The following is a 24,938-nucleotide window of genomic DNA, read 5'->3' on the forward strand; positions in this document are numbered from 1 at the left end:
TAGAATAGGAGCCTAAAATAGGCAATGGTGTGGAAAAACAAAGAAAGAGATTTAGGAGTCTTATGAGGTTTTCATTTTTATTTAATTAATTAATTTATTTATTGTGTGTGTGTGTGTGTGTGTGTGTGTGTGTGCGCGCGCGCGCGCGCACAAACGCCTTTATGTGCAATGGCATGATGAGGTCAGAGGACAGCCTGCAGGAATTGGTTTTCCCCTTCCCCATTTGGGGTCCAAGGACTAAACCAGCTTGCGTTGCTCATTAGCAAGCATCTTTCCCCCCCTGAGCTACATCACTGTCTTACCTTATAACTTTAAATCTCCTAAAATTATTTAAAACTCACCAACCAAACTGAAATATGGAGGAAAACTCCACACTGGGACCTATTTCTCTGCAAAGAGCCTCTGTCTCCTGAGTGCTGGATCAAATGCGTGCCACCATGCCCTTATTTTTAGTCGATCCTAGTTAATTCCTTGTCTATGGCAGGTTGGGAATCTCTTTCCTGAAGCTTTCTTAGAATCTATCGTATTTAGTCTGTGACAGTTTGCTGTAGTTGGGGCAAGAGTATGTAAAAGAACAGTGCCTAGCACAGGTTTCCCAGGGGAAGTCTCATGAAAATGGCTACCCATCCTGCCAAACAGGCCTTGCTTTTTAGAGGGTTTGTCTGTTTCTTGCTTTGGTACATGTGACTACTTCATACCAAGCTGTTCAGTCTTTGTTTCTCATCTCTAATTCTCCGGGACCCAACATTGTAACATAACATTCCTTTTAACCCCCTTGTCTAGTGTTACTGTAACACAAGTGAGAAACATAGTTTTCACTAAGGGTCCTTCTCCCTCCTTTCCCACTGAAGTCAAACTCCTGCTTCATGCACTCAGTCATTTTCTAGCATGAGTACCTGTCTGAGTTAGGTGTGAACAGACACCAGGACCAAGGCAACTTTTTTTTTTTCCGTAGCTGGGGACCGAACCCAGGACCTTGTGCTTGCTACCACTGAGCTGAATCCCCAACCTCCCAAGGCAACTCTTACAAGGACAACATTTAACTGGGGCTGCCTTACAGGTTCAGAGGTTGCTCATTACCGTCAAGGCATGACAGGCAGGGTTCAGGCACACATGGCACAGGATAAGCTGAGCGCTCTACATCTTTATCTGCAGGCCGCTAGGAGAACACTGACATCCAGGCAGCCTGGAGGAGGGTCTCAAAGCCCACCCCTACGGTGACACCCTTCCTCCAGTGGGGCCAGCCCTATTTCAACAAGGTCACACATCCTAACAGTGCCCCTCTCTAGGCCAAGCATATGGCCTAGAGTGCCCCGATGGCTCAGTATTTGGAGGCATTATTTTTCCAAGTGAATTTGCATTTCTATAATCCTGGGGGTTTTGTGTTGGGACAGGACACGTATCTCATTGTCCCAATGTAAAGTCCCTGGTTTCTCTTTAACCTGTTGATCTTGTTAATAACCACAGTGCTCTGTCCACACCACCTGTCTCAGTAACTTTAAACTCAGTCAGGCTTCGTTCCTTACCCCAACACCCATTTCTATTTCTTCCTGTTCTCTTTTGAGTAAGAGCAGCAAGCAGTAACAGAGCCCCAGTGTGGCTTTTATGTGGTTTTGAAATTTCCTCCACTCAACTTGGTCCGTTACTTTTAAATTTAGCCATGTTCAAATTTTCAGGACACAGGTAGAAGACAGTCATGTTCTTTGTCAGTGTCTTAGTTAGGGTTTCATTACTGTGAACAGACACCATGATCAATGCAAGTTTTATAAAGGACCACATTTAATTGGGGCTGCCTTACAGGTTCAGAGGTTCAGTCCATTGTCATCAAGGTGGGAGCAGGGCAGCATCCAGGCAGGCACGGTGCAGGAGGAGCTGAATTCTACATCTTCACCCAAAGGAAGCTAGGAACAGGCTGAGCATCCTTAGGCAACTAGGAGGAGGATCTCTGACTCCATCCCCGCAGTGACACACTTCCTCCAACAAGGCCACACCTTCTAATTGTGCCACTCCCTGGGCCAAGAATATGCAAACCATCACCGTGGGAAAACAATTTGAACGTCCTCTAAGTCGTTCTTGTTAGAATCTTGTTTTCTTTCTTTCTTTTTTTTTTTTTTCTTTTCTTTTTTTCGGAGCTGGGGACTGAACCCAGAGCCTTGCGCTTGCTAGGCAAGATTACATTTGTTAGTACCAATTCTCCATCTGTTACTTTTGTAATGGTTGTTGAGAGACTACCTAACAAAACCAATGTAAGGGAGAAAGAATCTTCCTTGTCTCACAGTTTTAGAGGAGAGGATGCAGAGCATCCTGATGGGTGGTCGTGGGGTGGCCACCAGAGAAGACTCTTCAGACATGGATTGAAGCCGCTAAGAAGTCTTTTTTTTTTTTTTTTTTTTTTTGGTTCTTTTTTTCGGAGCTGGGGACCGAACCCAGGGCCTTGCGCTTGCTAGGCCAGCGCTCTACCACTGAGCTAAATCCCCAGCCCCTCTTTTTCTTTTTCTTTTTTTTTTCTGGAGCTGGGGACCGAACCCAGGGCCTTGCGCTTGCTAGGCCAGCGCTCTACCACGGAGCTAAATCCCCAGCCCCCACTAGGAAGTCTTTATGAGCCACCCGGTGACCTCATTGGGTGATTGGGATCCTAGTGTAGCACTGAGTCTTTCTCAGGACAAGCTTTTAAGCACAAAAAGAATATGTATGTCCTGGGTTGACATGCTTCTAGTTAATGTCAGTTAGCCAGAAGCAGAACTACAGAGGGCAAAAAGCAAGGTCAGTCCCTTCAGACACTTTTCCAGGCCTGTGGGCTTTGGTGGATTAGGCCTTGTTTTCATTTTGGGAAGTGTTGTCTATGTGCTGACTCTTGCCTGAATGGTACTTCCAATTATTAAGTCAGTTGCGATAAGGTCTGCGGCACTTTTACAGTGGGGACGGCGTAGTGGCCTGGTGGCTCGACAGAGGTAGAGAAGTATGTGGCTAAGACTCCTTACTTCCTCACAGTGTAGGGGAATAAAGACTCAGAGGAAGAGGGAAAAAGAGAGGAGAGGGAGCACTAGAAGTGGGGTCTAGTTAGAACACCCACAGCCCACTTTCCAGGAAACCGCTTCCTTTATATAGGCTCCACTTCCTAAAAGTTCTATGGCTTCCCAGAACAGCACCGCCAGCTTGGGACCAAGTGTTTAAACATGTGAACCCTTGGGGTTCAGTCAAACCATAACATTTACCTATAAGTGTAAATAATAGAGTTACAATATGACCAATCAGTTGGCCTTTCGATAGTCTTAGTACTTTTTGTGATACTATAGCAAAATATGCAAGGATGGAGTATTTTGCTTTAAAGTATATAATATATACATTGTAGTATATAGTATATAGTTTATAAAGTATATATTTACAAGGAAAAGATGTTTATTTAGTGCCCAGTTATTCACATCTGATGATGGTTTTCTACAGAAGCGCTGTTGATAAGAGTCAGGAAGTAGACAGAACCCAAAGGTTGGTCAACCTTTGGTCCTAGCTAAACAAAAACATACACATACCAGTAATTTCTAGTATACTGTTGTACTGGCTAGTTTCAAGTCAGCTTGACACAAGCTATAGTCATTTTGGAAGAGGGGAACCCTTTTGTTCTCAAAATGCTTCTGCTATAGTGATCTATGGGCAAGCCTGGGCTACATTTTCTTGATTGATGGTTGATTTGAAAGGGCTCAGCTCATGACCCAGCCCCTCTGCTTGCTCCCTGTGGATCAGAATGCAAGCTCTCAATCGCTGCTGCATGGCCATGACTGTCAACTTCCCACCACGTTGGTCATGGACTGATCTTCTAAATCTGTAGGCAAGACCCCCAGCTAAATGCTCCCTTTTCCAGGAGTTGACTTGGCCACAGTGTCTTTCTATGGCAATAGAATGGTGACTTGATGCAGAGTATCTGCTCCTACTGTGAACCCTGAGATTTTTACACCAAGTGTGGCCATCATCCATTTTCATGGCTAGATCTTATTTCATCATATGGCTCTATTGTTTGTTTTGTTTTTGATTTTTCAAAACAAAAATTTCTCCCTGTAGCTCTGGCTGTCCTGGAACTCATGATTTATACCAGGCTGGCTTTGAACTCAAAGATCCACTTGCCTCTGCCTTATGTGTACTGGGACTAAAGGCCTGTGCCATTATGCCTGACCTGAAATGTGTATTTTTGAATGGTGTGTTGATTTATTCCAGCTCATTGTTTCAAATTAGCACTTTGGAGTAGGTCTCAAAAGTACCCCGGAATGGAGTTTGTCGGTGTGTGTCTGAAATCCCAGCAGTAGGAAAGTGAGGGTAAATAGGTTGAGTTCAAAGCTAATCTGAATTACTTGATGAATTTGTGACTAGCCTGAGCTACCTAGTCTTAGAAAAATCAGTTCTGTTAGTTTTTCATTCTTGTTCAATTTTCAATATTTTTATTAATCAGTCCTGGCCGAGAGCTGGCAATGACCCTCATGCCTCTCAACTTTGCGGTACTAATTTTACAGAAGTAATGACAGAGACTGCCACATCAGGGTTGTCTTTTTCTCCTTACAAGATAATTTTTTTTAGTTTTATGTGCATTGGTGTTCTGCCTGCATGGATGTGTAGCTTGTCTCTTGCTACTTTGTGGGCTCTTCCATTTTTATCCACCCTTACGACGCCCTAACACTAGTAAGAAAGAAAACTGGTGGAGAGGAAAGGGAGGAGAATAAAGTTAGGGGTTGGAAAGGAGGCCATGTTATCGTCAGACTACTTCCTACTGATTGAGGCGGGGGAGGGGTCAGCTTTCTGGGGACAAGTTTGGTCTTCGCTGTCAAGACTATCTAATTTCTTCTTCTCGTTTCTTCTTTGCTAACGACTCCTCGACAGACCTCAACCAACAACAATTAACAACCTATGCCGCCTTTCGGGGCCCCAGAATTCCAAACATCACGCAACTGTAAAAACTATCTGCAGCTGGCAAAATCATACCCCTGCTAGAGCACGAGGCAAATCATAGTCAGCTGCTGTGGACAATCTGAAGCAGCCCCACATCCCACACCTGGACTAAAGTAAAAACACATACTTATATTTCTGAGTTTTTTTGAAAAAAGAAGTTGAAATTCCGAGATTATCACTACATGCGTGTCTGCGTGAGGAATGTTGGATTCCCCTGGAACTGGAGTTACAGACGGTTGTGAGGTAGCAAGTAGGCTCTGGGAACTGAACTCAGGTCCTGTGGAAGAGCAGTCAGTGCTCTTAACCACTAAGTCATCTCTCCAGCCGCCGATTTCATTTTCTTTCAAACTCTTGCTTTTTTGCGGGGACAGGGTCTGATCATACAGACCAAGCGGGCCTCATATACTCAGAGATCTGCCTCCCTCTCTCTCTCTCCTGAGCTTTGGGTTTAAAGGGCTAATGCCATCATTCCTGGCAGGGTTTTTTTTTTTTTTTTTTTTTTTTTTTTTTTTTTTTTTAGTTCAGGTTGTCCAGAAACTTCAGATCCAAATCTAGAATGCTAGTTGCTTCCCCCACATCTCTTCACCACCATCACCACCTCCCTCCTCCTTCCTCCTCCTCCTCCCTGTCTGGTCTGTCTCTGGTCTGCCCCTCCCCCTACTCTTCACCCCCCCACCTCCACACCCTGTTTCTCCATGGTTTCTCTGGGTATTTCTAGCTGTTCTGGAACTTGCTCTGTAGACCAGACTACCTCCTGAGTGGGTAGGTAAAAGCTTGGCCCAGACCATGGTCAGCTGAAGGGTTTTGCCGGAACCAGCGCTGAGGTGCTCTGATGGTTCTCCACCTTTACCCTACACACTCCTCACACTACCTCCCTCTGGAGTCCTCCAGGGCCCTGTTTCAGCATGCAGCCCTCAACCACCCAGGCTCCAGCTGGGGCCCATTCTGTACTTGTGATTTCAGTACTAATGAGTTGTGAAATCGATTTATGGCATAAGTCACAAAAAAAAAATAAAATAAAATATTGTTCTTTTTGTTTTTTCTTTTAAAATTAGCTTCACAGCTCCTTACTAGTTCTTGCACAGGTTGTGCTCCAACTAGGGGACATGCCCTAAACCGGAGGGCGGAGGGCGTGGGGGAGCCTCTTGCTCTTTGACTGCCCTTGGCCAGGTCTCTAAAGAGCTGGTTAGAATTGCAAGATCAGGTCTTTGTTGCCCTGTTCACACCTGACTTGCAGGGCGTGTTACCACAACAAAGAGCCACCCACTTCCCGGAGGGTGGTTGTAGTCTTTGTGGCCAATTTGCTTGGGGCTCCAGGGTTACCAGGTGGCCTCAGACCCTCCAGGATAGAGTCCCTGGGTCCTTATAGAATGGCTGGAGCTTCAAAGGTGCTCTGAAGCTTAAGCTCCATTATATTCAATGTTAAAATGTCTCGAGGAAGCCGAGCGTCCGTGGCATATGTCTTTAATCCCAGCACTTTGGAGGCTGGTCTACAAAATGAGTTCCAGGGTAGCCAGGACAGAGAAACCCTGTCTCAAAAAACAAACAAACAAAAGATCCCAGGGAGGGCTGCCTCACTTTCTTTCTTTACTATTCCAAAAGATGCCTAAAATCAGCATCTTGGGACATTTTAGAGTCATGGGTGGTTTCACGCAACAGCAGTCTAAGCCTAACACGCCCCACTTCACTTTTTCTGCTCCATGGGTCGCCAGACCGACGTCCCATCTCCTTATGGGGAAAAAAGGCGGAGGCCTATGCTAAGGTGCCGGTTGGTGGCCACAGTCTTGATTGGCAAAGGGTATTAGCCAATGATGCTGACGAAACCGGCTGCTGTTTATGAACATGCAGCCAACGGACAGGCAGCAGCGCAGCCAGAGGCCAATGAAAACTTGCCTGGGCGGGTCTGAGGGCGGGGCTTCCCTGGGGGGCGGATGTGGGTAGACTTCCAGTGCCAACCCCCGGACACTCAGAGCACATCCGGTTTTAGCCGAGCGGGGAAGCTCCGAAGAGGTGGGCTAAGAAGGTACGTGCGAAGCTAGGATCGGGCAAGCCTGGAGTGAGGGATACTGACGGAGCAAGAGCGGGAGTGGGTAGTAGCTTCCGCTTTCGGATAGATCAGCTCCTTAGGGAACCCGGCCTACTCTGCGTCGAGATCGAAGGAAAGCTGAGCGGGGAGGGACGCGGAGGAACTAGTGCCGCGCATGCGCAGCAGCCCCGGCGGGGGCGAGTCTGCGGGGTCTCTCGGGCAGTTGGGCCTGTCTTTGTGGTGGCGAAGGCCTCTTAGCGACCCTCGCTTGCGTCCCTTTCCCCTCAGCCGAGTTGAGGGCTTGAATTCGGGACAGGTCCCTCACTCCTGACTTTGAGGTAAACGAAAGGGAAAGCTGTGTCGTTGTGGTCACTCCGCCCCACCCAGCGATCGCTGCTCGGCTGCTCCTCGGGTTCCTCCGCCTCGCCTGGGTGAGCCGTCGGGTTTGGGGACTTGAGGTAGGCCCGGTTAGGCAGACTGCCCTGTCACGGCGGGCTAGGTGATGTCACACTTCTCTGTGACACGCGAGATTCCTTAGTTACTTAGAAGCCAACGGTAGAGGCCGAGGTGAGAAGCCCCGAGCTTGGCCTGGCTCCCCCGCCCCACGGAGCAGCCCCACTCTGATCTGATTGGTTACCTCTGGACAGGTGAGGTGGCCTTGATTGCTTGATCCTGAACCCTGGGTGAGCCCCAAAGTCTGCTCCGGAAGGGCGGCGATGGGCGCTGTTTTCTTTGGACTGACTTACTAAGCCTCTGATAAGTAGGCTCTGGCTTGCCTGCCTTCGTTTCTTTCTTTTGGTTCTTTTTTTTTTTTTTTTCGGAGCTGGGGACCGAACCCAGGGCCTTGTGCTTCCTAGGCAAGCGCTCTACCACTGAGCTAAATCCCCAACCCCACCTGCCTTCGTTTCTTTTATTTTCTTTTTCAAAACGACAACAAAAAACAAGTTGTCTGGTGCCAGCTTGCTTTGCCTGTCCAATCAGGCTTCTTTTGGCCAAACAACAAAACCACTGAACTTGAGACTCTCCAGTTACACAGACTACCTGTGAATGTGTAACACTTTAGACGAGCTGACTGCTTGAAACACAGAAGAGAGTTTTAAGGCTGAAGGTCAACGGCAGACTTTGTAGTTATTTATTAATACTTGTATTTAGTTTATCTTGCGGCTGTATGGTTCAAGAAAGATGTCCCTGGATTGCATAATCAGGTTTTTCATGCCTTCTGCGAACACACTTAAGTCCGTAATTGCTACATTTATTCTCTTTGGCGTTTCTTTTGTCTAAATTGTTTTCACTTGAAGAACAAGTAGACATTTTAGGTTCCTTAGGTTTTCCACCAGTAGAGAATGGCCGGAGAGTTTGAGAAACGCAGCCTGTAACTTGGATCCACAGTTTTCCCCTTCCATTATTCATCATGGGGAAATCAGGTTCCGCACCTGAGTCCTGTTCTCCCTGTCGATCTGAATGAAGCCTTGCTTTCCTAACCACTAGGAAAAGGAGACATTAGCATTTCCAGTTTTTCCTCCTTGTTACAGATAAAGTTCCTGGTCTTGGTAGAAATGCTAAAAAATGCATTGTGGGAGGGACCGACATATGTTCTAGGGAGTTATGGAACTGCCTTATTGAAGCGTGCTTTCCTGTTGTGGGTGAAACGGCACTGCACTGGAAAGGTCAGGAGACCTGAAGCTGGTTCTGCCTCCCCTGCTCTATTTGATGTCGGTCAGATCCATACTAAGACTGGGTTAGCACCCTGTAGGGGAGTCTTCGGTGTGTTTCTTTTTGAGTCAGTAGAACTGGTATTAATCGTGTTGTGTTATGTTATGTTATGGTTAGAGTGGGAAGTGAGATTAAGTAAAACTCTTTTCTCATGGTTTTGTGGTAGAAAAAGCAGGATTTGAAACTCCAGATCTGGTTCTAGTACCACTATTACACTCCCATTAGGAAAAAGAAAAACCTTTAATGTGGGACTCTTTCCTGCTTGGACTTAATATGAAGCTAATATTGTACCTGGGTGTATACATTTAACATCTAGACTAGCAAGTCAAATACTTTACACATTTAACTAAATACTAGGCTGTAAATGACCTGCCTCCCCCCTTCTATTTTGTTAATTCCACCATCTTGAACCCTGTCCCTGCACATCCAGAAGGGATCAAAATTGACCCTTGTTACCATTAGAGAGAATGCACTGACCTGAAAAGTTTCGTTTTATTTCGTAAACTACCCAGGGGTATTAATCTCTCTCTGGGGAACCAGCCACTCAGGATGTTCTCCCTTCTACATATTGGTACTTTGACTTGGCTGTAGGATCTGGTAAGGATGCCTTCTAGTTCATCCTTGTTTCTGGAGAGTTTCTAACCAAATTTCATGGTAGTGTACATTTCCTGAATACAGTAGAGAGAAAGGCTTGCATCTGAGTAGGATCTGCCGGGCTAGCTGAGGAAGGGTGACTTGAAGTTGTGGGTTGGGGCTTGGGAGATGACTCAGTGGTTAAGAGCACTACTGTTCTTCCATATGGCAGCTCACAACTGTCCCTAACTCCAGTTCCACAGATTCTGGCCCCCTGGCTCAGATGCAGGGAAAACAGGAATGCACAGAAAAGTCAATCTCGAAGTTACAGGTCTCTCTTGTTCTTGATTATGCTTGTTCTTTGGGGGGGGGTTAAACAGTGGGGGAGGAGGGATTGCTGGTTTCTAATGGAAGATTATGTGCTTAAGACATCGAAGCCTTTGTATGCTTCACTTCTGCCAAGAGTTGTGGTTTTAGAGTAAGAGATTGAGTAGTTTCAGAGTTGGTTCAAAATAATAAATTTGAGCCAGGTGAAGTGGCACACACCCTTCTGACCCCAGAACTCTGAAGGCAGAGGCAGTCTGGTCTCTGAGTTCAAGGCCAACCTGCTCTATGAGTTATAGAATGGCCAGGGCTATAGAGAGAGACCCTGTCTCAAAGAAATTGCAAGTGGTAGGCATTTTTTAGTAATGACTGTGTTGGTTCTGAGGCAATCCTCCAGAGATTAATACAGAGGTAGCTTAACCCTGAGATTTTTGATTCAAGAGCTCTAGAACTTCAAGTCTCCTTGGGACAGCAGCTTTCAACCTGGGGTCACAAAGCAGCTGTCCTACAGCAGACATTATGATTCATAACTAACAAAATTATAGTTATGAACTATGAAAGAAAATAATTTTGTGGCTGGCAGTCACCACAGCACAAGGAACAGCATTAGGAGGGTTGAGAGCCCCTGTTTCATGATGTAGACTCGGCCTTAGTTCAGACTGGACACCTTGGATTGTCTTATCTGCCCTCTGGGGAGGAAGGACAGTGTGAATGTGTTAGAGGGCTTTATTTAAACAAAGGGAGTTCAAACTAGAAATGGGTTTTATCAAGTTCTTTCAGATTTCGGTTTGTTTTCTTAGCCTTCCTCCTTATCTGTCTAACCTCACTCTCCTGTAGAGAAGTATTGCTAAGCCTTCAGGATGAATACAGTTTTTGTTCAGTGGTGAGCAGAGCCTTTTGCATGCTTTGAAAGCACTGAGCTTCTGTCCAGCACTGCAGGTTTTGTGTGTGCATGTACACACTTGGAAGGCACAGCCGTTGTTAGAAAATGATCTTTTGTTTTAGGACAAGGGTAAGAAGGGTATCTGGACCAGACACGAGGGATTTAACAAGACCGGATAGGCTTTATCCCCAAGCAAGAGGTCACAGAAAGACCTGGCTCTCCCTTGGCGCAGCCATGCAGCAAACCTGCAAGTTTTTGTTGTGCGTGCATGTGTCTCTGTGTGTTTGAATACTGGTGGTTGAATGTAGGGCGGGCCTTGATCACATTAGACAAGTGCTCTGTCACTGAGCCATGCCCTCAGGCTGGGGGTGGTTTTGTTTTTAGTAAGTCTCTGAAACCCAGGACTTTGCTGAACCTTCTATCCTATTCAGCCTTCCAGAATGCCAGGATTAATGGTATGTTTCTCCCAGCTCTTGCTTTTTGTTGTGTAATTTGGGTTGGCTTTGGCAGAGGAGGCTGGCCCTGTTAACCACAGTTTTGGTGACACTTCAACAAAGCTGTAGCAATATGTCCATCACACAATTTGATAGATTCTGTTAATCCTTGGAGTTCCTCTGCCTTAAAGCGGTTGTGATGCATGACTTTAATCCCAGAACTTGGGAGGCAGAGGCAGGCGGATGTCTTGAGTTCAAGACCAGCCTGGTCTGCAGATCTAGTTCCAGGACACCCAGGGCCACACAGAAACCTGTGTGTCTGTGTCTCGAAAAACCAAAAAATAGTCAAAGGGTTTTGGTTGTAATTAAAACACTTGAGCATTTATTTTTTTATACATGCAGTATAAGCAAATTTCCCATGACCTCAGGAGGCACTGCCATTTAATTTTGTATAAATAATCGTGCTATTTTAAGACTTGTGTTTTTCTAAAACTAGGGATCTGAGTTTATGATGAGATCAGTGATTTTCTTTTTTAAGACTAAGCTTCACTATTTAGCCCAGGTTACCCCTCAAAGTTAAATTTACCCTGGCTTTTTCTCCCACTGCTGATATTACAGAGCTGAATCACCATGCCTGAGTTGTTGGTTTGTGTAATAGTCTTAGTTGTATATCAGAAATATTAGAGTGGATTGTGGGTCAGTTTGGACTGCATACACTGGGATAATAATATTTATGTAGTCTCTGGGATTGGCCTAGGGCAAGGCAAGTGAGCTATACTCCAGTATATTTTGAAATGTGTAGTTCGGGCCAGGCATGGCAGCGTGCACCAGGAAGGCAGGAGCAGTTGAATTTCTTTTGTAAGTACCAGGCTAGCCAGGGTTACATAGTGAGACTCTTGTCTCAAAACCAGAAACAAAACCTTAAGGGAACATTTTTATCCATTTATACTTTTATTCTTGATAATTTGGAATAACTCTGGAGCAAAACTACACTTCCTTCTGAGACCTGCTTTTCCCCATTTTAACATTTCCAAAGTGAAATATGACATGTACATTAAGTATATACATTACTACTTTAAAACAATTTTAGAAGGTTTATTACTGTGTGTGTGTACATGCTGTGTGTGACCGTGGATGTGTGCATGACCCAGCATTTTTTATTTTATGTATATGAGTACACTGTAGCTGTCTTCAGACACACCAGAAGAGGGCATCAGATCCCATTACAGATGGTTGTGAGCCACCATGTGGTTGCTGGGAATTGAACTCTGGACCTGGAAAAGAAGCCAGTGCTCTTAACCACTGAGCCATCTCTCCAGCCCCCATGACCCAGCATTTATGAAGAGGACTTTACTACTGTGTGTGTTCATGCTGTGTGCTGTGTGTGACTCTGGGTGTGTACATGACCCAGCATTTATGTGGAGGCCAGAAGAGGACTTCTGAGAGTCAGCACTCTTCATTCACTCTGGGACCTGGGGATGGAACCCAGTTCTCAGGCCGAAAAGCCAGTGCTTTTACCCGTGAGCCATCTCTTGGACCTTCATTGCTCTCCCACCCCTCAGTAACAGAATTAAAGTTGCTGCAGTTAATATATTTCACTTAAGATTTGGCCTTTAATCCAAGCACTCAGTAGGCACAGGCAGGCTGATGGATCTCTAAGTTTGAGGTTAGCCTGGTCCACAAAGCAAGTTCCAGGACAGCCAAGGGACACATGGAGGAACCCTGTTGTTGTTTTTAAAATTGAAATAGGTAGTGAAACGAAACACTGGATGTTTTACCCTGGTGTGACAAATGCAATCCTAGCACTTGGGATACTCTGGATGAAAGGTTTGGCTGTGCAGTGAGGCTGCATTTCACAGCGATGCGGAGGAGGAAGGGTGGAGTGTGTGACTTAGTAAGTCAGGTAAAACTAAATACTTGATATACCCACAGGTTTCTGTAGAAGTCTTAACCTTTTTTTTAAAAAAACTGTGTGAGTGTTTTGTGTGCAAATACATGCTTACAGCTGTGGCAGACATGTGGGTGCTAGGCCTGGTCCTGGGAAGGAGCAGCCAGCTCGCACCTGCTGAACCCCCTGCAGCCCCTGCCTTTTTTTTTTTTTTAAATTGAAAGCCTCAGAAAGTGGCAGCAGTACCTTCTGGAACTTGTCAAAGAGCAAACTGGAAAAGAAGAGTTCTTTGTGCTCTGTCAGTTTCCCCTCAGAGGGGTCTGATTACATGAGTATTGCCCCTTTCTGACTAACAGTCCCCTGGGTATTTTAGGTCCCCTACCCCGTTGGTGCTTGAAATTGGAAGCAAGATAGATGTGCATTCGCACTTGGGCTGTGAGAGCGGAGAAACTTGACTGTAGGTTGCAGGTTCTCCCTGGGGATGTCATTAGGGGTGTTAATGGAAGCCTTCAAGACACTTTCCAGTTGCTGGATTGTACCGACCTGTACGTGTGCTCTCTGGAGAATGAACTCATCGTGGTTATGGAAGACTGCTTGGCCTTGCAACAGCCTGCAATAGTTGCACCATCTGGATCAAGAGGGTGCAGGGGCCGGTGACTTGGCGAGGAGAGCAGCAGCTGTAGTAGGTTTTGCAGCCTCTCCAGATCTGTTCTTAGGAGCTGAATTGATAGGAGTCAGGTAAGCAGGGTGGTAATGAGGAAGGAGGGGATGTGAGGAAGCCAGCTGTTAGCCTTGTGATGGTTCCCTTTGAGTTGACTTTAGGACTGTAACTTTGACTGCAGGTTATGGTTCTTCCCCTTCTCCCTCCCTATTCTTGGCAGATTAGGACTAGAATGGGCACTATGTGCGAGAACTAGGAGAGATGAAAGCTCTTGCTTAGATCTGAGTGTGTAGACTGGGGTTGCAGAGAGAGGAGGAGCAACACTTAATCTGGCTTTATGGTGTTGGCGGGATGTAGCCTGGATATGGTTTGGTTGGGTTTTGGATTTTGCTTTTAAGTTTCTGGAGTGTCGGGAAGGCGGTTACACTGCCCACATGTTGGCTCCCCAAGGGTCACAGTGGGAAGGGGGTGGTAGATGCCCTGCTTTGATTCTGATATGCTGTCAACTCTGGGACCTGCTGGGAAACTGGAATACGGTTGTACACAGGGATAGTGCCACCATCAGTCACTTTGTGGTTTTGATGAGTTTTCAGGATCCATATATTAGAGCATTGCATAGACCGCTCAGGAAAAATATCTCAAGTCTTTATGCAAAATACTGCTCTGTGTGGAGGAGGGGAAAGTGGATTAACATTTAGAGCCCCCCCCCCCAGGTGGCTCAGTGACTAATGTTTCCCATGAAAATGTTAAGGACCTGAATTTGAGTCCTCAGAACCCTGTAAAAGCCAGGCGTAGTGGGTGGGGGAGGTTGGAGGGGGGGGTAAGGCAGAGACAGTAAAATCCCTAGAAGCTCCCAGGCCAGCTAGCCTGGCCCATGTAGTAGTGAGAACAAAATGACTGTCTCAAAGAGGAAGTGAGGCCCAAGGCCATCCTCCTGAGCTCAACATGCTGTGACAAGCACAAGTCCACAGTCGCACACATACAGTTGAGGGAGCACACACAAATAACACGCAAAGATTTAAAAAGAAATAAGGGAGTATGTATATGATTATAATCTTTCTGTAAGGGGCTGGGGATTTAGCTGCGCTTACCTAGGAAGCGCAAGGCCCTGGGTTCGGTCCCCAGCTCCGAAAAAAAAAAAAAAAAAAGAACCAAAAAAAAAAAATTGTAATTACTTTGTAAAGTAAGAGAAATCAAACGATAGTAAAATACTTTTAGGGAAAAGATGTTTCATGTCTTTTGAAGAGAGATGGGGAACTTTTAAGTTTTCAAAACTTATTTTTTTTTAAATAAGGTACCTGTGCTTAAGTGTCCTCGTGTCTATAAATAAGCTTTGCTTTCTTCTCAGCGGAGGCTGCGCTGAACAGACTTGGAGCCATGAATATATTTGATCGGAAGATCAACTTTGATGCCCTCTTAAAATTTTCCCACATGTAAGTAATTTAACCTGCTATGGCCCTTGCATTTCTGGTTGTTCCTAGTTTTTTTATAAGCATCAGTAAACAAATTGGTCAAATCCCAGAGAAGCCTAGCATAAGTGGCCAGGTTCTAGGGGTGCTGTGTGGTCTCTGCCAAGTCATTGGTTCTGGTTTGGTTGCTCAGTGCTCGTGTATTTTTGGGTTTGGGCTCTTCTCCAGCATTTAAAAATTCTGTTAACTCACTTTCCAAACATTTTATTATAATATGTTCTTCCCAAAGTGTCTCAAAAACTTTTCACTTATTCCTCTGGCAAAGAAGAGAGGGAAGAGTTTGTAGCTTAGCTGAGTCAATGCCTCAAGACATGATGGGTCAAACTTTCTTTCCTAGAACTCCCTCCACACAGCAGCACCTAAAGAAGGTCTATGCCAGTTTTGCACTGTGCATGTTTGTGGCAGCAGCAGGGGCCTATGTCCATGTGGTCACACGTTTCATCCAGGTAAGTTTGTTTGTTTGTTTGTTTGTTTGTTTCTTTCTTTCTTTCTTTCTTTCATTCATTCATTCATTCATTCAGGTTTTTCTCTGTCAACAGCACAGACTCTAATAGGGTTGCCTATTCCTATGCACCTCTTTAATATCTTTATCAATAGTTTGATTCAGAACTCAGCCAGCCAATATTATGACATTATGAAGCCATTTGAGTTTATTGGTAACTTTCCCTCTAGACACTCTGAGCACAGCAATCTCTTCCCCTGGGCACTTGGTATATGGCTGATGTTGATGGACATACAAGACCCCATTCTCAGCTTGAACTAAGTGCTGGCACTCCTTGGCATGGTGCTGTCCCACCTTTTCCTCTGTTGCCTCAGTGAGTATGGAACGCTAATTGTCGTAAGAGGCAAGATTGGGACTTGTACAGATTTGACCCCTTTAATTATCTTCATGCCCACATGAAACCTTCAAGGCCTTGCTGTCTTACAGAGGGGAGTTTGGGTTTGACCTGCAGAAGTAGAAGGCACATTTTTATTTTTAAAGAATAACCCGGGTTGGGGATTTAGCTCAGTGGTAGAGCAAGGGCCCTGGGTTCGGTCCCCAGCTCCGAAAAAAAAAAAAAAAAGAATAACCAAGAAGTTTGAAGTTTGCTAGCATCCGAGCTTTAGAGGGCCTGTTTTCAGCATAGGCACAGAGGTATGTTTATGTTGGCACAGGCCACTGTCATGGGCTGCCTTTTGTTCAGGCAGCTCCTGCCAAGGAGTATATGAAAAATGGCTCTCAAAAGGGCAAGGCTTTGATCTTGAGTTCAAAGCAAGTTCTAGGTCCATGTTTTTTGGTTGTGTTTGTTTGAAGTAATGTAAAATGCAGTCCGTTCTCAGTACAGACTGACGTTGTGTTTGAGGATTCAAGTGCCCTCGGGTCACTGCTCAGCACTGTTGCAGACGTGTAAAGTAGCGTGCCCAGGAGAGTTGGGACATGCTTCACTCACGTGTTCCGTTACAGGCCTAGTAAAAGCCACTTCTGTGCTTTTTTGTGTCTGGGGATTGAACCCAGAGCTTCGTCCATGCTTCTTACCGCTGAGCTGCGCACCAGCCTGGTGAGCATGAACTCTTAGAAAGCTGCCTTTGTGTGGTCCTGGCTGGAAGGCGCAGTCAGAGGCAGACACCACTGTGACCTGCCCCGTTTTATGTTTTGTGGCAGATTTTGCCACGTTATGATGCTGAAGTGCTGTCTAGCCTGACTGTTGATTTACTTTAGGGAGAAGAAAGTGTGTTTGTTTTAATCAGCTCTGGGGATCCACAGTACATGGTAAATAAGTGTCCTTAGAAAGAAACACACACACAGCAAGGCTGTGCATTAATAATCATTTTGTAAATATGTGACCAGAGGATTGCAGAAACCTCTGTTTCCTGGAACCCTCGGTTCCTAATTTAGTCCATGGGGACTTAGAACTGCTCTCAGCAGAGAACAGAGCTGCAGCTCTAAGGGCAGGGCTTCAGGGCCACTGATCATCCTCAGTGAGTTCTAATACCTGTGGGCAGGGAGCTGAGCGATTTTAAACCTAGAAGACAGGCGACACTTTGCACCTGTGATGCCAGTACTGCAGAGCAGAGTCTGCCAGACCCCAAGAACACCCACCCCCAACTGCCAGTCTTCCACATCCTATCAGCCATGAGGATGTACGCATGTGCACACAGCCCTGTGTGGGCCATAGTGCGAGAGTTTCTTCCTTTAACTGCTGAGCCCTGGGGAATCAAACAGCTCAGGTCATGAGGTGGTGTCGTCCCCCCCCCCCCCCCTTTTTCTTTTTTTTTTTTTTTTTTTTTTTTTTTTTTTTTTTTTCGGAACTGGGCACCAAACCCAGGGCCTTGCGCTTGCTAGGCAAGCGCTCTACCGCTGAGCCAAATCCCCAGGGCCCCCCCCCCCCTTCTTTTAAGTGGACAAAAAGAGGTCATTTCTGCTCATGACAGAGGCAGTGCCTGTCTAGCACTTCGAGGTTTGGCTTGTCTTCCTTTTGCCTTGAGTAGTTTTGTAATTGATGGACCACAAAGAGCCTTTGGTATCAACCATGGTCTTAGCCCTCCCTCACCTTCAAGGCTTCTGGTTGCCCTACTTTTCCTCTGCGTGTAGGTGAAGAAGCAGGTGTTAGAATGTCAGATGAGTATTAAACATCTGAGTGTGCACCTTTCATGCTTGTTTCTGCCTGACCCCACAGGCTGGCCTGCTCTCTGCCCTGGGCGCCCTGGCCTTGATGATTTGCCTGATGGCCACACCTCACAGCCATGAGACGGAGCAGAAGAGGCTGGGACTGCTCGCTGGCTTCGCCTTCCTTACAGGTATGTGACCAGGTTGTCTCGGGCAGGGGAAGGTTAGCGCTGACGTTCCCAAGTGGCGGATCAGAACAGCTCTCTGTGTAGGTTCCCTAATTCCATTCCATTGCTATGATTTCTCCCTTCCGGCTCCTTGCTGTGCTCACCGTCAGGAAACTGTGCTGCTGGTTGCTTGCTTGGCTTTGCACTGTTCCCGTGTTTGCTTTGAGTCCACCTTGCATATGCGGTTAAGCACATTCTAGCTGGCACTTTGTAGCTAGCAACTGTGACATTTTTAAGTATTAAATGAATGAGGTTCAGGACTTTAAATGGTAGACATGAACTAGGCGTATCTAGGCAAAAGTTTATCTCTTGCTGGATGTGGTGGCACATGCAGGCAGATCTCTGTGAGTCTGAGGCCAGCCTGGTCTTCAAAGCAAGTTCCAGGGCAGCCAGGGCTACAGAGAGAAATCCTGTCTTAGAAAAAAAAAAGTTCATCTCTTTTGGAATTCTCATAAAGGAAACAGTCTCGAGCTGTGTAGTAAAGTACTTTAAAACTCAGCCCGCCGATCCATACCCAGTTTTCAGGGATAGTCTATAATCTATCTGGTGTTGAGAATTTTAGAAAGGAAGAGATTTAGGAATTAAGACCTAGGGCTCCAGGAGCACTAGTGTTAAGGTATTGGGGTAGGTTCTCAGAAGAGGAGAGAATCAGCATAGAAGTGTTAGGCTGGGACAAGTTGCTCCTCTGTTGCCACGTGATGCCCCCGCACAACTGCGCAGTCTCAGACACCTTTGACGTTTGCCTTTTCACTCTTCCTAATTTCTCGTCTTCTGAAGACATCCATGGTTTTGAGTTATGAGGACTATATGAATTCTCTATTCTCGTGAGCGTTGAGGGAAGGGTAGAGTAACAACTGTTTTGGGTGGATGCGGCCCTCAGAACGGATGTGACGTTTGTCCGGGTTTGCTTCCAGGAGTTGGCCTGGGACCTGCCCTGGAGCTGTGCATTGCCATCAACCCCAGGTAACTGTCTTGTCTTACTTACGTCTTCACACCTTTGTGGCCACCACCTAAATGCAGGCCACACCACTGTAGTTCCCAGCTCACGGCTTTGTCCTCCACAGCATCCTCCCCACGGCCTTCATGGGCACGGCCATGATCTTCACCTGCTTCAGCCTGAGTGCCCTCTACGCCAGGCGCCGGAGTTACCTCTTTTTGGGAGGTATGGACTGGAAACGGGCTCTGGGCTCTGCTCTAGCCCACGGTCACTAGGCCGACTGTGTTTTCTACCTCAGGTTTTCTGGGACTCGGGTGACATTAAAAGAAGCCTTCATTTGGGGGAGGTTAGGAATGGTCTTGAGGTGATTGTCTGTGGCTTGCTTTGGTTTTTCTGCTGACACTTTTGCCGTGTCCTACAGGTATCTTGATGTCAGCCATGAGCCTCATGTTCGTGTCCTCTCTGGGGAACCTTTTCTTTGGATCCATTTGGCTGTTCCAGGTGAGATTTTATAGGGAACTGGAACTTTCCAGCGGCTGTTTGCCTAGTGCATTTTCTTACCTAACTAAATCAGAAGAGGAGAACCTTCTAATGCACACACTTTCTTGGGTAATGCCCTTCAAACCTGGAGACTTCATAGGACATAGCCTCTGCCTCCGAGGGAAGACGTGGTTAGCAGCTCAGGAGAACAGGCTTTACTCAGTTCAGACTCGTGAGCCCAAGGTGTGAGAGCAGGATTGTGTTTTGGGAAGTAACGTGGACTTCTGGGTTAGTGTGATGTTTTTTGCAAGTTCGTTGTTTTTCCCACTGCACTAACTATAGCATGTAACTTCATCTCTTGGTTTTGTTAGGCAAACCTGTACATGGGGCTGCTGGTCATGTGCGGCTTTGTCCTCTTCGACACTCAGCTCATTATTGAAAAGGCTGAACACGGAGACAAGGATTACATCTGGTAAGTGTGGGATGCTCTACCTGGTGAGCACAGACTGAGACACCATCCATCCCAACTGTACGTACTTGTGAACTCACTGCATAGCTAGGGATGACCTTGAACTTTGGTCCTCTATTTCCTGAGTTGGTGCTGGGATTAAAGGCTTGCCCAGCCATCTCTGCAGTGCTGGATTACACGGGGCCTGATCGGTGCTAGGTGAGCACACTCTCCAGACAGTTGGCAATCGGACAATCCGGGCTTGACCTCAAGCAGGCCAGGTGGACTGCCACTAAGCTCTGCCCCTGGCAGGGCACCGTGCTAACCGCTCCACCGCTAGGCAGCCAGAGGTAAAGGAGCATTCTCCTTTCCTCTGCTTTCCAGTGGGACTGAGAGGGTGGGCCTAACTTGTCAAGTAGAGTGCCTTTCTTTCAGTCTCCTCACTAGGTATTGGCAGTGGGTAGTTCCGGGCTTAGACTGTCTCAGTTCAGAGCATGATGTCCTGATGCCTTGTGGATTTATTGAGTTGAAAAGGATCCCGACTGTTTCTTGGTGGGGTGGAGTGTTAGAGAAGTGGCCCCCCAGTTGGGTGGCTCCCTTGGCTTTGCCTGCTGAAGGAGCGGAGAATGAACCGGTTCTTCTCTTTCAGGCACTGCATTGACCTCTTCTTGGACTTCGTTACACTCTTCAGGAAGCTCATGCTGATCTTGGCCTTCAATGAGAAGGTTAGTCAGCCTGCAGCCCGCGCAGGAGGGAAGGCGGGGCTCCTGTTCAACCTCTGGGAGATGGGAGGTCTTGAAAGGTGGATTATACACTGTGTAGAACAGAAGTGTGAGAGGCAGGCCCCGCAAGCAGGAGGTAAACACAGGTTTGTGCTAAGTAAAACCACATTTCCTAAATCTTAACTAATCCCTGAGGTGAGTTTCAGACGGCAGACAACCTCGATTGCTGTGAAAGCAATGCTGCACCTTATGAAGAGTTTAAGGTTACGAAGATTGTTAGGGCTCAGAGAAGGATGTTCTAGAAGACGGTAGTGACAGCTGTTACCTTGTGAATGTCAGAAGTGGATCTGTTTATCCACTTGTTAATTTCTTTGAATTTTTTAAAGTAATTTTGCTTGGTTTTGGAGACAGGGTTTCGCTCTGTAGACCAGGCTGATCTCAAACACTGAGACCTGCCTGCCTCTGCCTCCAAAGTGCTGGGATTTACTGCCCTGCATTTTTAAAAGCTTTTTTAAATGAACTTGTATGAGCGCCTGCATGCACACACGTATACTGTATGCACTGATTCCCTGGAATTATGAATTATGAGCCGCCATGTGGGTGCCGGCGATCAAACCCAGGTCCGAGGGCTGGAGAGGTGGCTCAGAGGTTAAGAGCGTGGTCTGCTCTTCCAGAGGTCCTGAGTTCAATTCCCAGCAACCACATGGTGACTCACAACCATTTATAATGGGATCTGATGCCCTCTTCTGGCCACCAGGCATACACACAAGCAGAACACTGTACACATAATAAATAAATAAATCTTAAAGAAAAAAGAAGAAAAACGCAGGTTTGCCTGAGCAGCCAGGGTTCCTGACTGCCACCTCTGCCGCCCGCCTTACATCTCCATCTTATTTTTGTTGATCTCAGTTCTTCCCCCTGAAGCTAGCATAATAGTCAGTGTCGTCCAACACAGAGGAAGCAATGAGCTTTTATTTATAAAGCTGATTTAGGAAACCAGACCGTGAGTGCAGGGCCACAGGGGGAATGAGCCGGACTTGCTGGCTCCATGTAGGCTGTGCAGTTGCCTCCTCCCAGCTGCCGCCGTGGGGTGGTGTCCTGGGCTCCTGCCTAGGGCGGGAAGGGCTCAAGGGCTGAGCCCTCCTCATCGCTTTGCTGCCCACATTCCAGGACACTCTTGGCCAGCACTCAGTCATCTGGGTTTGTACCTCAGGGAGACTAGCTGATTTTCTTCATTTGTAGGACAAAAAGAAAGAGAAGAAGTGACGTGGTGATCGATCGGCCTCTCCCAGCTCGCCTTCTCTCCCTCAGCCCCGTTTCTTTGCACACATCACAGGTGTCGTGTCCCATGACAATGAAAAGCATCAGGAAAGCTTTTGTACTTTGTGGTTTTCTCTATTTTGAATTTTTTGATCAAAAAACTGATTAGTGAATATAGTTTGGAGTTTGGCTTCGTCTCCTGGGGTTCTTCCGCTCCCTTTTCTGTCAGCCCATCACAGCCACTTGCTCTGCTCAGGCAGCCAGTGTACCAGAATGAGAAGTGAGAGCAGAAGTCTGCGCCCTGCCAAGCCTCCATGGCTGGACCCCTGCACTGCTGGCTGGACCCTCTTGACCCCATGGTTCGGCTTTACAGTTCCAGTGAGGCTGGGCAGTGTGTTTGCCTTGGGAGGGAGCTTACCTGTCTGAGCTGCCAGGGCTGCCACACAGTGGACTCTGGTGGGTGCTTCCCTCCTCTGCTGCCTAATTCAGTCTGGCAAACGCCTTTCTGCCTTGCCATGATGAAGGGAGTGCTCTGTCCCACTCCTGAGTGGCCCTCAGGAAGTCTGCCTGCTTTCCATCCTGGGAGGGCTTGAGTACAAGGGAGGAACGTGAAGGGTCTGAGTATGGTGGCCAGGCAGAGATGACGGCTCCAGGGTTCCCTGTTGTGCTTTTCTTTGTTGGTTTTTTAAATTGTCAACCGTTGTTACTGATTGGTCTCCACTGGGTGGCTGTGGTGTCTTGGGAAAGGACAGGGAAGGAGACTGGCTGAGCCTCGGCTAACCGAACCGAGGCCTTCCTGCCACACACGCTTAGGGAAGAGCCGCAGCTCCGGGTGACTGGGCTGGCTCTTCAGTGCGTTTTTGTCTGTCTGCCTGGACATGATTTGGGAGTATCAGGACAACTGTGAGGCAGCAGGGAACAGTCGCTAACAGACATAGAGAACAGTCGCTAACACGTACTTGAGTTATTTGGGTTTGTTCACCTGTTTCCAGAGATTTTTGGTCTTTTGGGCAGAAGCCCATTGACCAGACTGTGGGCCATCTTAGTCTGCATGGAGAGGTGGCAACCGGAGTGGTTGTGGCCCTGGCTACCAAGCCCCTGACAGCCCGTTACCAGGAGGATGGTGGTTTTGACTTTCTTCACTCAAAACCAGTGCAGTTGACACAGTGGCTGCTGGTTCACTGTCCCATGAAACTGCTTCTGGTGTGGTGCGCCCAGAGCGACATCTTGCCACCCTGTTTGCCTGGTGCCTCCCCTGGCTCGAGCTTACAACCTGAGGGACGGCAGCAGCTCTCCAGAAAAATGATGCCACGAGGCCTCAGGACCCGACTGAGTTCCACCTCTTGAAGCCAGACTCCACCTTTTGTGCTTTTTTGCTTGGGAAAAAGGAGTTTTTCTTTAGAAACAGTGCCAAGAATGATAAAGATATAAAAACTACTTTTAAATAAAATGCCTGTCAGGTTTTTAACCCAGGCCTCCCTGCGTCTCCACTCTATCCCCGGTTCTTTGTTTCCGGCTCAAGCTGCATTCTCTAACTCAAACTGTGAAGACAACGGGGTTTTTGATTAAAAAAAATATATCTACATAGTCTTAATTTGTAAAAAATAAAGAAAATTCCTTAACCTTTCCTAGTGTCTTAGTGTGTTAAATCAGGGGCAGGCTGGATTGGGGCTGGCACACTTGTTACTGGGAGCTGAGAGCTGACTGGACCCAGTGTGTTCTCTGCACAGACAGAGGCAAGGAGCACACTTAGGCTTCCTGCTCTGGAGCCCCAGCCACTAATGCTGAGATTTTCTCTGCCCCGCCCAGGCCTCCTCCAGAGCCGTCTCCTCAGCTTGGCCTCTGCTGGGGTTGGCTGTGGTGGTGCCTGCTACAGTTAGGATGTGCACCAGCTCTGGGCGGGGGCGTGTGTGTGTGTGTGTGTGTGTGTGTGTGTGTGTGTGTGTGTGTGTGTGTGTGTGTGTGTGTGTGTATGTGTATGTATGTGTGTCACTCATCCTGTATTCACTTCTGGTGGCCAGGCTGTTGCCCAGGCGCATCGTGAGAATCGTGTAAGGGTGCTTGTGTGATGACTTCAGTCTTTGCACATCTTTCAGCTGACATGTAACCATGGCTGTGCAGTGAACATTGTAGGATCTGGTTTATAGTGACCTAGTTGGCCCCATAAATCACCATCTGCATGAGTTACTTTTGTGCTGAGGCAAAATACCATGAAGAGAGCATCATGGAGGAGGGAGGGTACTTATGGTTATAACTCTCAGAGCCTACCTTCATGACAGACCTCGCCCCAACACGGCCACACCTCCCAAACGGCTCCACCAACTAAGGGCCAAGTGTTCCAAAGTTCAAACCACCACACATGGGGCTGGAGAGATGGCTCAGTGGTTAAGAGCGCTGACTGTTCTTGCAGAGGTCCTGAGTCCAATTCCCAGCAACCACATGGTGGCTCACAACCAGATCTGATGCCCTCTTCTGGTGTGTCTGAAGACAGCTACAGTGTGCTGTATAATTTATATATAATAAATCTTAGAAAACAAAAAACAAACCCACCACGTGCTATCCCAGCTAAAGATCTTTCTCAACTGAGGAAAGGCATTGATCCTTGGGGGAGGGGTGTGTGTGTGTGCAATTTTTATTTCAGAAATGATGCACTGTGAGAAAGTCCTTTTCAGAATTTGAGTCCTGCTTGGTGTGCGTGCTGGGAAGTGAACCTGGGGCCTCTGCTGCAGAACCATCTCTCCAGCATACCAGATCTGGCTGCTTACTAATGTCAAGCACCTCAAAGTGACTTGTAACTGTGTCTGGGAGGAGGTTTTGCTTTTAAACACCATTTCCTTCATTTTAACCATTGTAAGTTTGTTGGTGTGGGGGCGGGGGCAAGACAGACAACAGCACAAGCTTGGAGGTCAGAGGATGACTGGAGCGGGTTCTCCACATTTCTGTGGGTTCCAGGGATCTAACTTAGGTCTCCTTTACCCAGTGAGCCATCTCACTGGCCTGCTTTATTGCTGTCTTAACCAGGGCAGGCAGGTGGGTTTACTACACGTGGCCAGTCACTTCCAATGGCACACCGGGTGACACACTGATGCCAGGGTCCCTGTCTTAGTGTGTACAGGCAGTGCTCAGGACAGTTCCAGAGAGAGCACTGTGATTCTTTCTGCCCTGGGATTGAGTGAAAGGGAAAAGTACATCAGTTCCAGCATAATCTCTTCACCCCAAATCTTTGTGATCAAAGAGCTGCAGAACAAACACCCTTTTTATCCTCCCTCAGCAACATTCATCTGAGGAGGATAAACGGGAGCATTGTCCAGCCAGAACCAGAGGGAGGAAGACGTGCCGCAGCGATGGGTGCTTCTGCACTGGAGAAAGAT

The 24,938-nt window shown here is 47.1% G+C and overlaps 1 protein-coding gene across 5 annotated transcripts; it reads left to right on the top strand.

The window, feature by feature from the left end:
* Positions 1-6,903: 6,903 nt before the first annotated feature.
* Tmbim6 (transmembrane BAX inhibitor motif containing 6) lies at positions 6,904-23,194 on the top strand. Of its 5 annotated transcripts, none has more exons than XM_087555759.1 (10): positions 6,904-7,608; positions 14,786-14,870; positions 15,244-15,352; positions 17,564-17,684; positions 18,635-18,683; positions 18,785-18,882; positions 19,079-19,158; positions 19,509-19,609; positions 20,235-20,310; positions 21,550-23,194. In XM_087555759.1, the coding sequence occupies exons 2-10, from the start codon at positions 14,815-14,817 to the stop codon at positions 21,571-21,573; spliced, it is 714 nt and encodes a 237-aa protein (XP_087411885.1). In that variant the 5' UTR covers positions 6,904-7,608; positions 14,786-14,814; the 3' UTR covers positions 21,574-23,194. The 5 variants fall into 5 exon arrangements, with proteins under 5 accessions (XP_087411885.1, XP_087411888.1, XP_087411886.1 ...); XM_087555762.1 differs by having other exon boundaries at positions 6,904-7,392; XM_087555760.1 differs by having other exon boundaries at positions 6,904-7,299.
* The last annotated feature ends 1,744 nt before the right edge of the window (positions 23,195-24,938 follow it).

The sequence above is a fragment of the Rattus norvegicus genome, chromosome 7 (assembly GCF_021556685.1).
Source record: "Rattus norvegicus strain SHRSP/BbbUtx chromosome 7, alternate assembly SHRSP_T2T, whole genome shotgun sequence".
Taxonomy (NCBI): domain Eukaryota; kingdom Metazoa; phylum Chordata; class Mammalia; order Rodentia; family Muridae; genus Rattus; species Rattus norvegicus.

Bases quoted from the DNA above. Each gene is read 5' to 3' on its own strand.
- Tmbim6 (XM_087555759.1), top strand. From the start codon at position 14,815: ATGAATATATTTGATCGGAAGATCAACTTTGATGCCCTCTTAAAATTT. The intron at 17,685-18,634 runs GTATGTGACCAG...GTTTGCTTCCAG, and splicing joins TGGCTTCGCCTTCCTTACAG to GAGTTGGCCTGGGACCTGCC. The intron at 18,883-19,078 runs GTATGGACTGGA...CGTGTCCTACAG, and splicing joins GAGTTACCTCTTTTTGGGAG to GTATCTTGATGTCAGCCATG.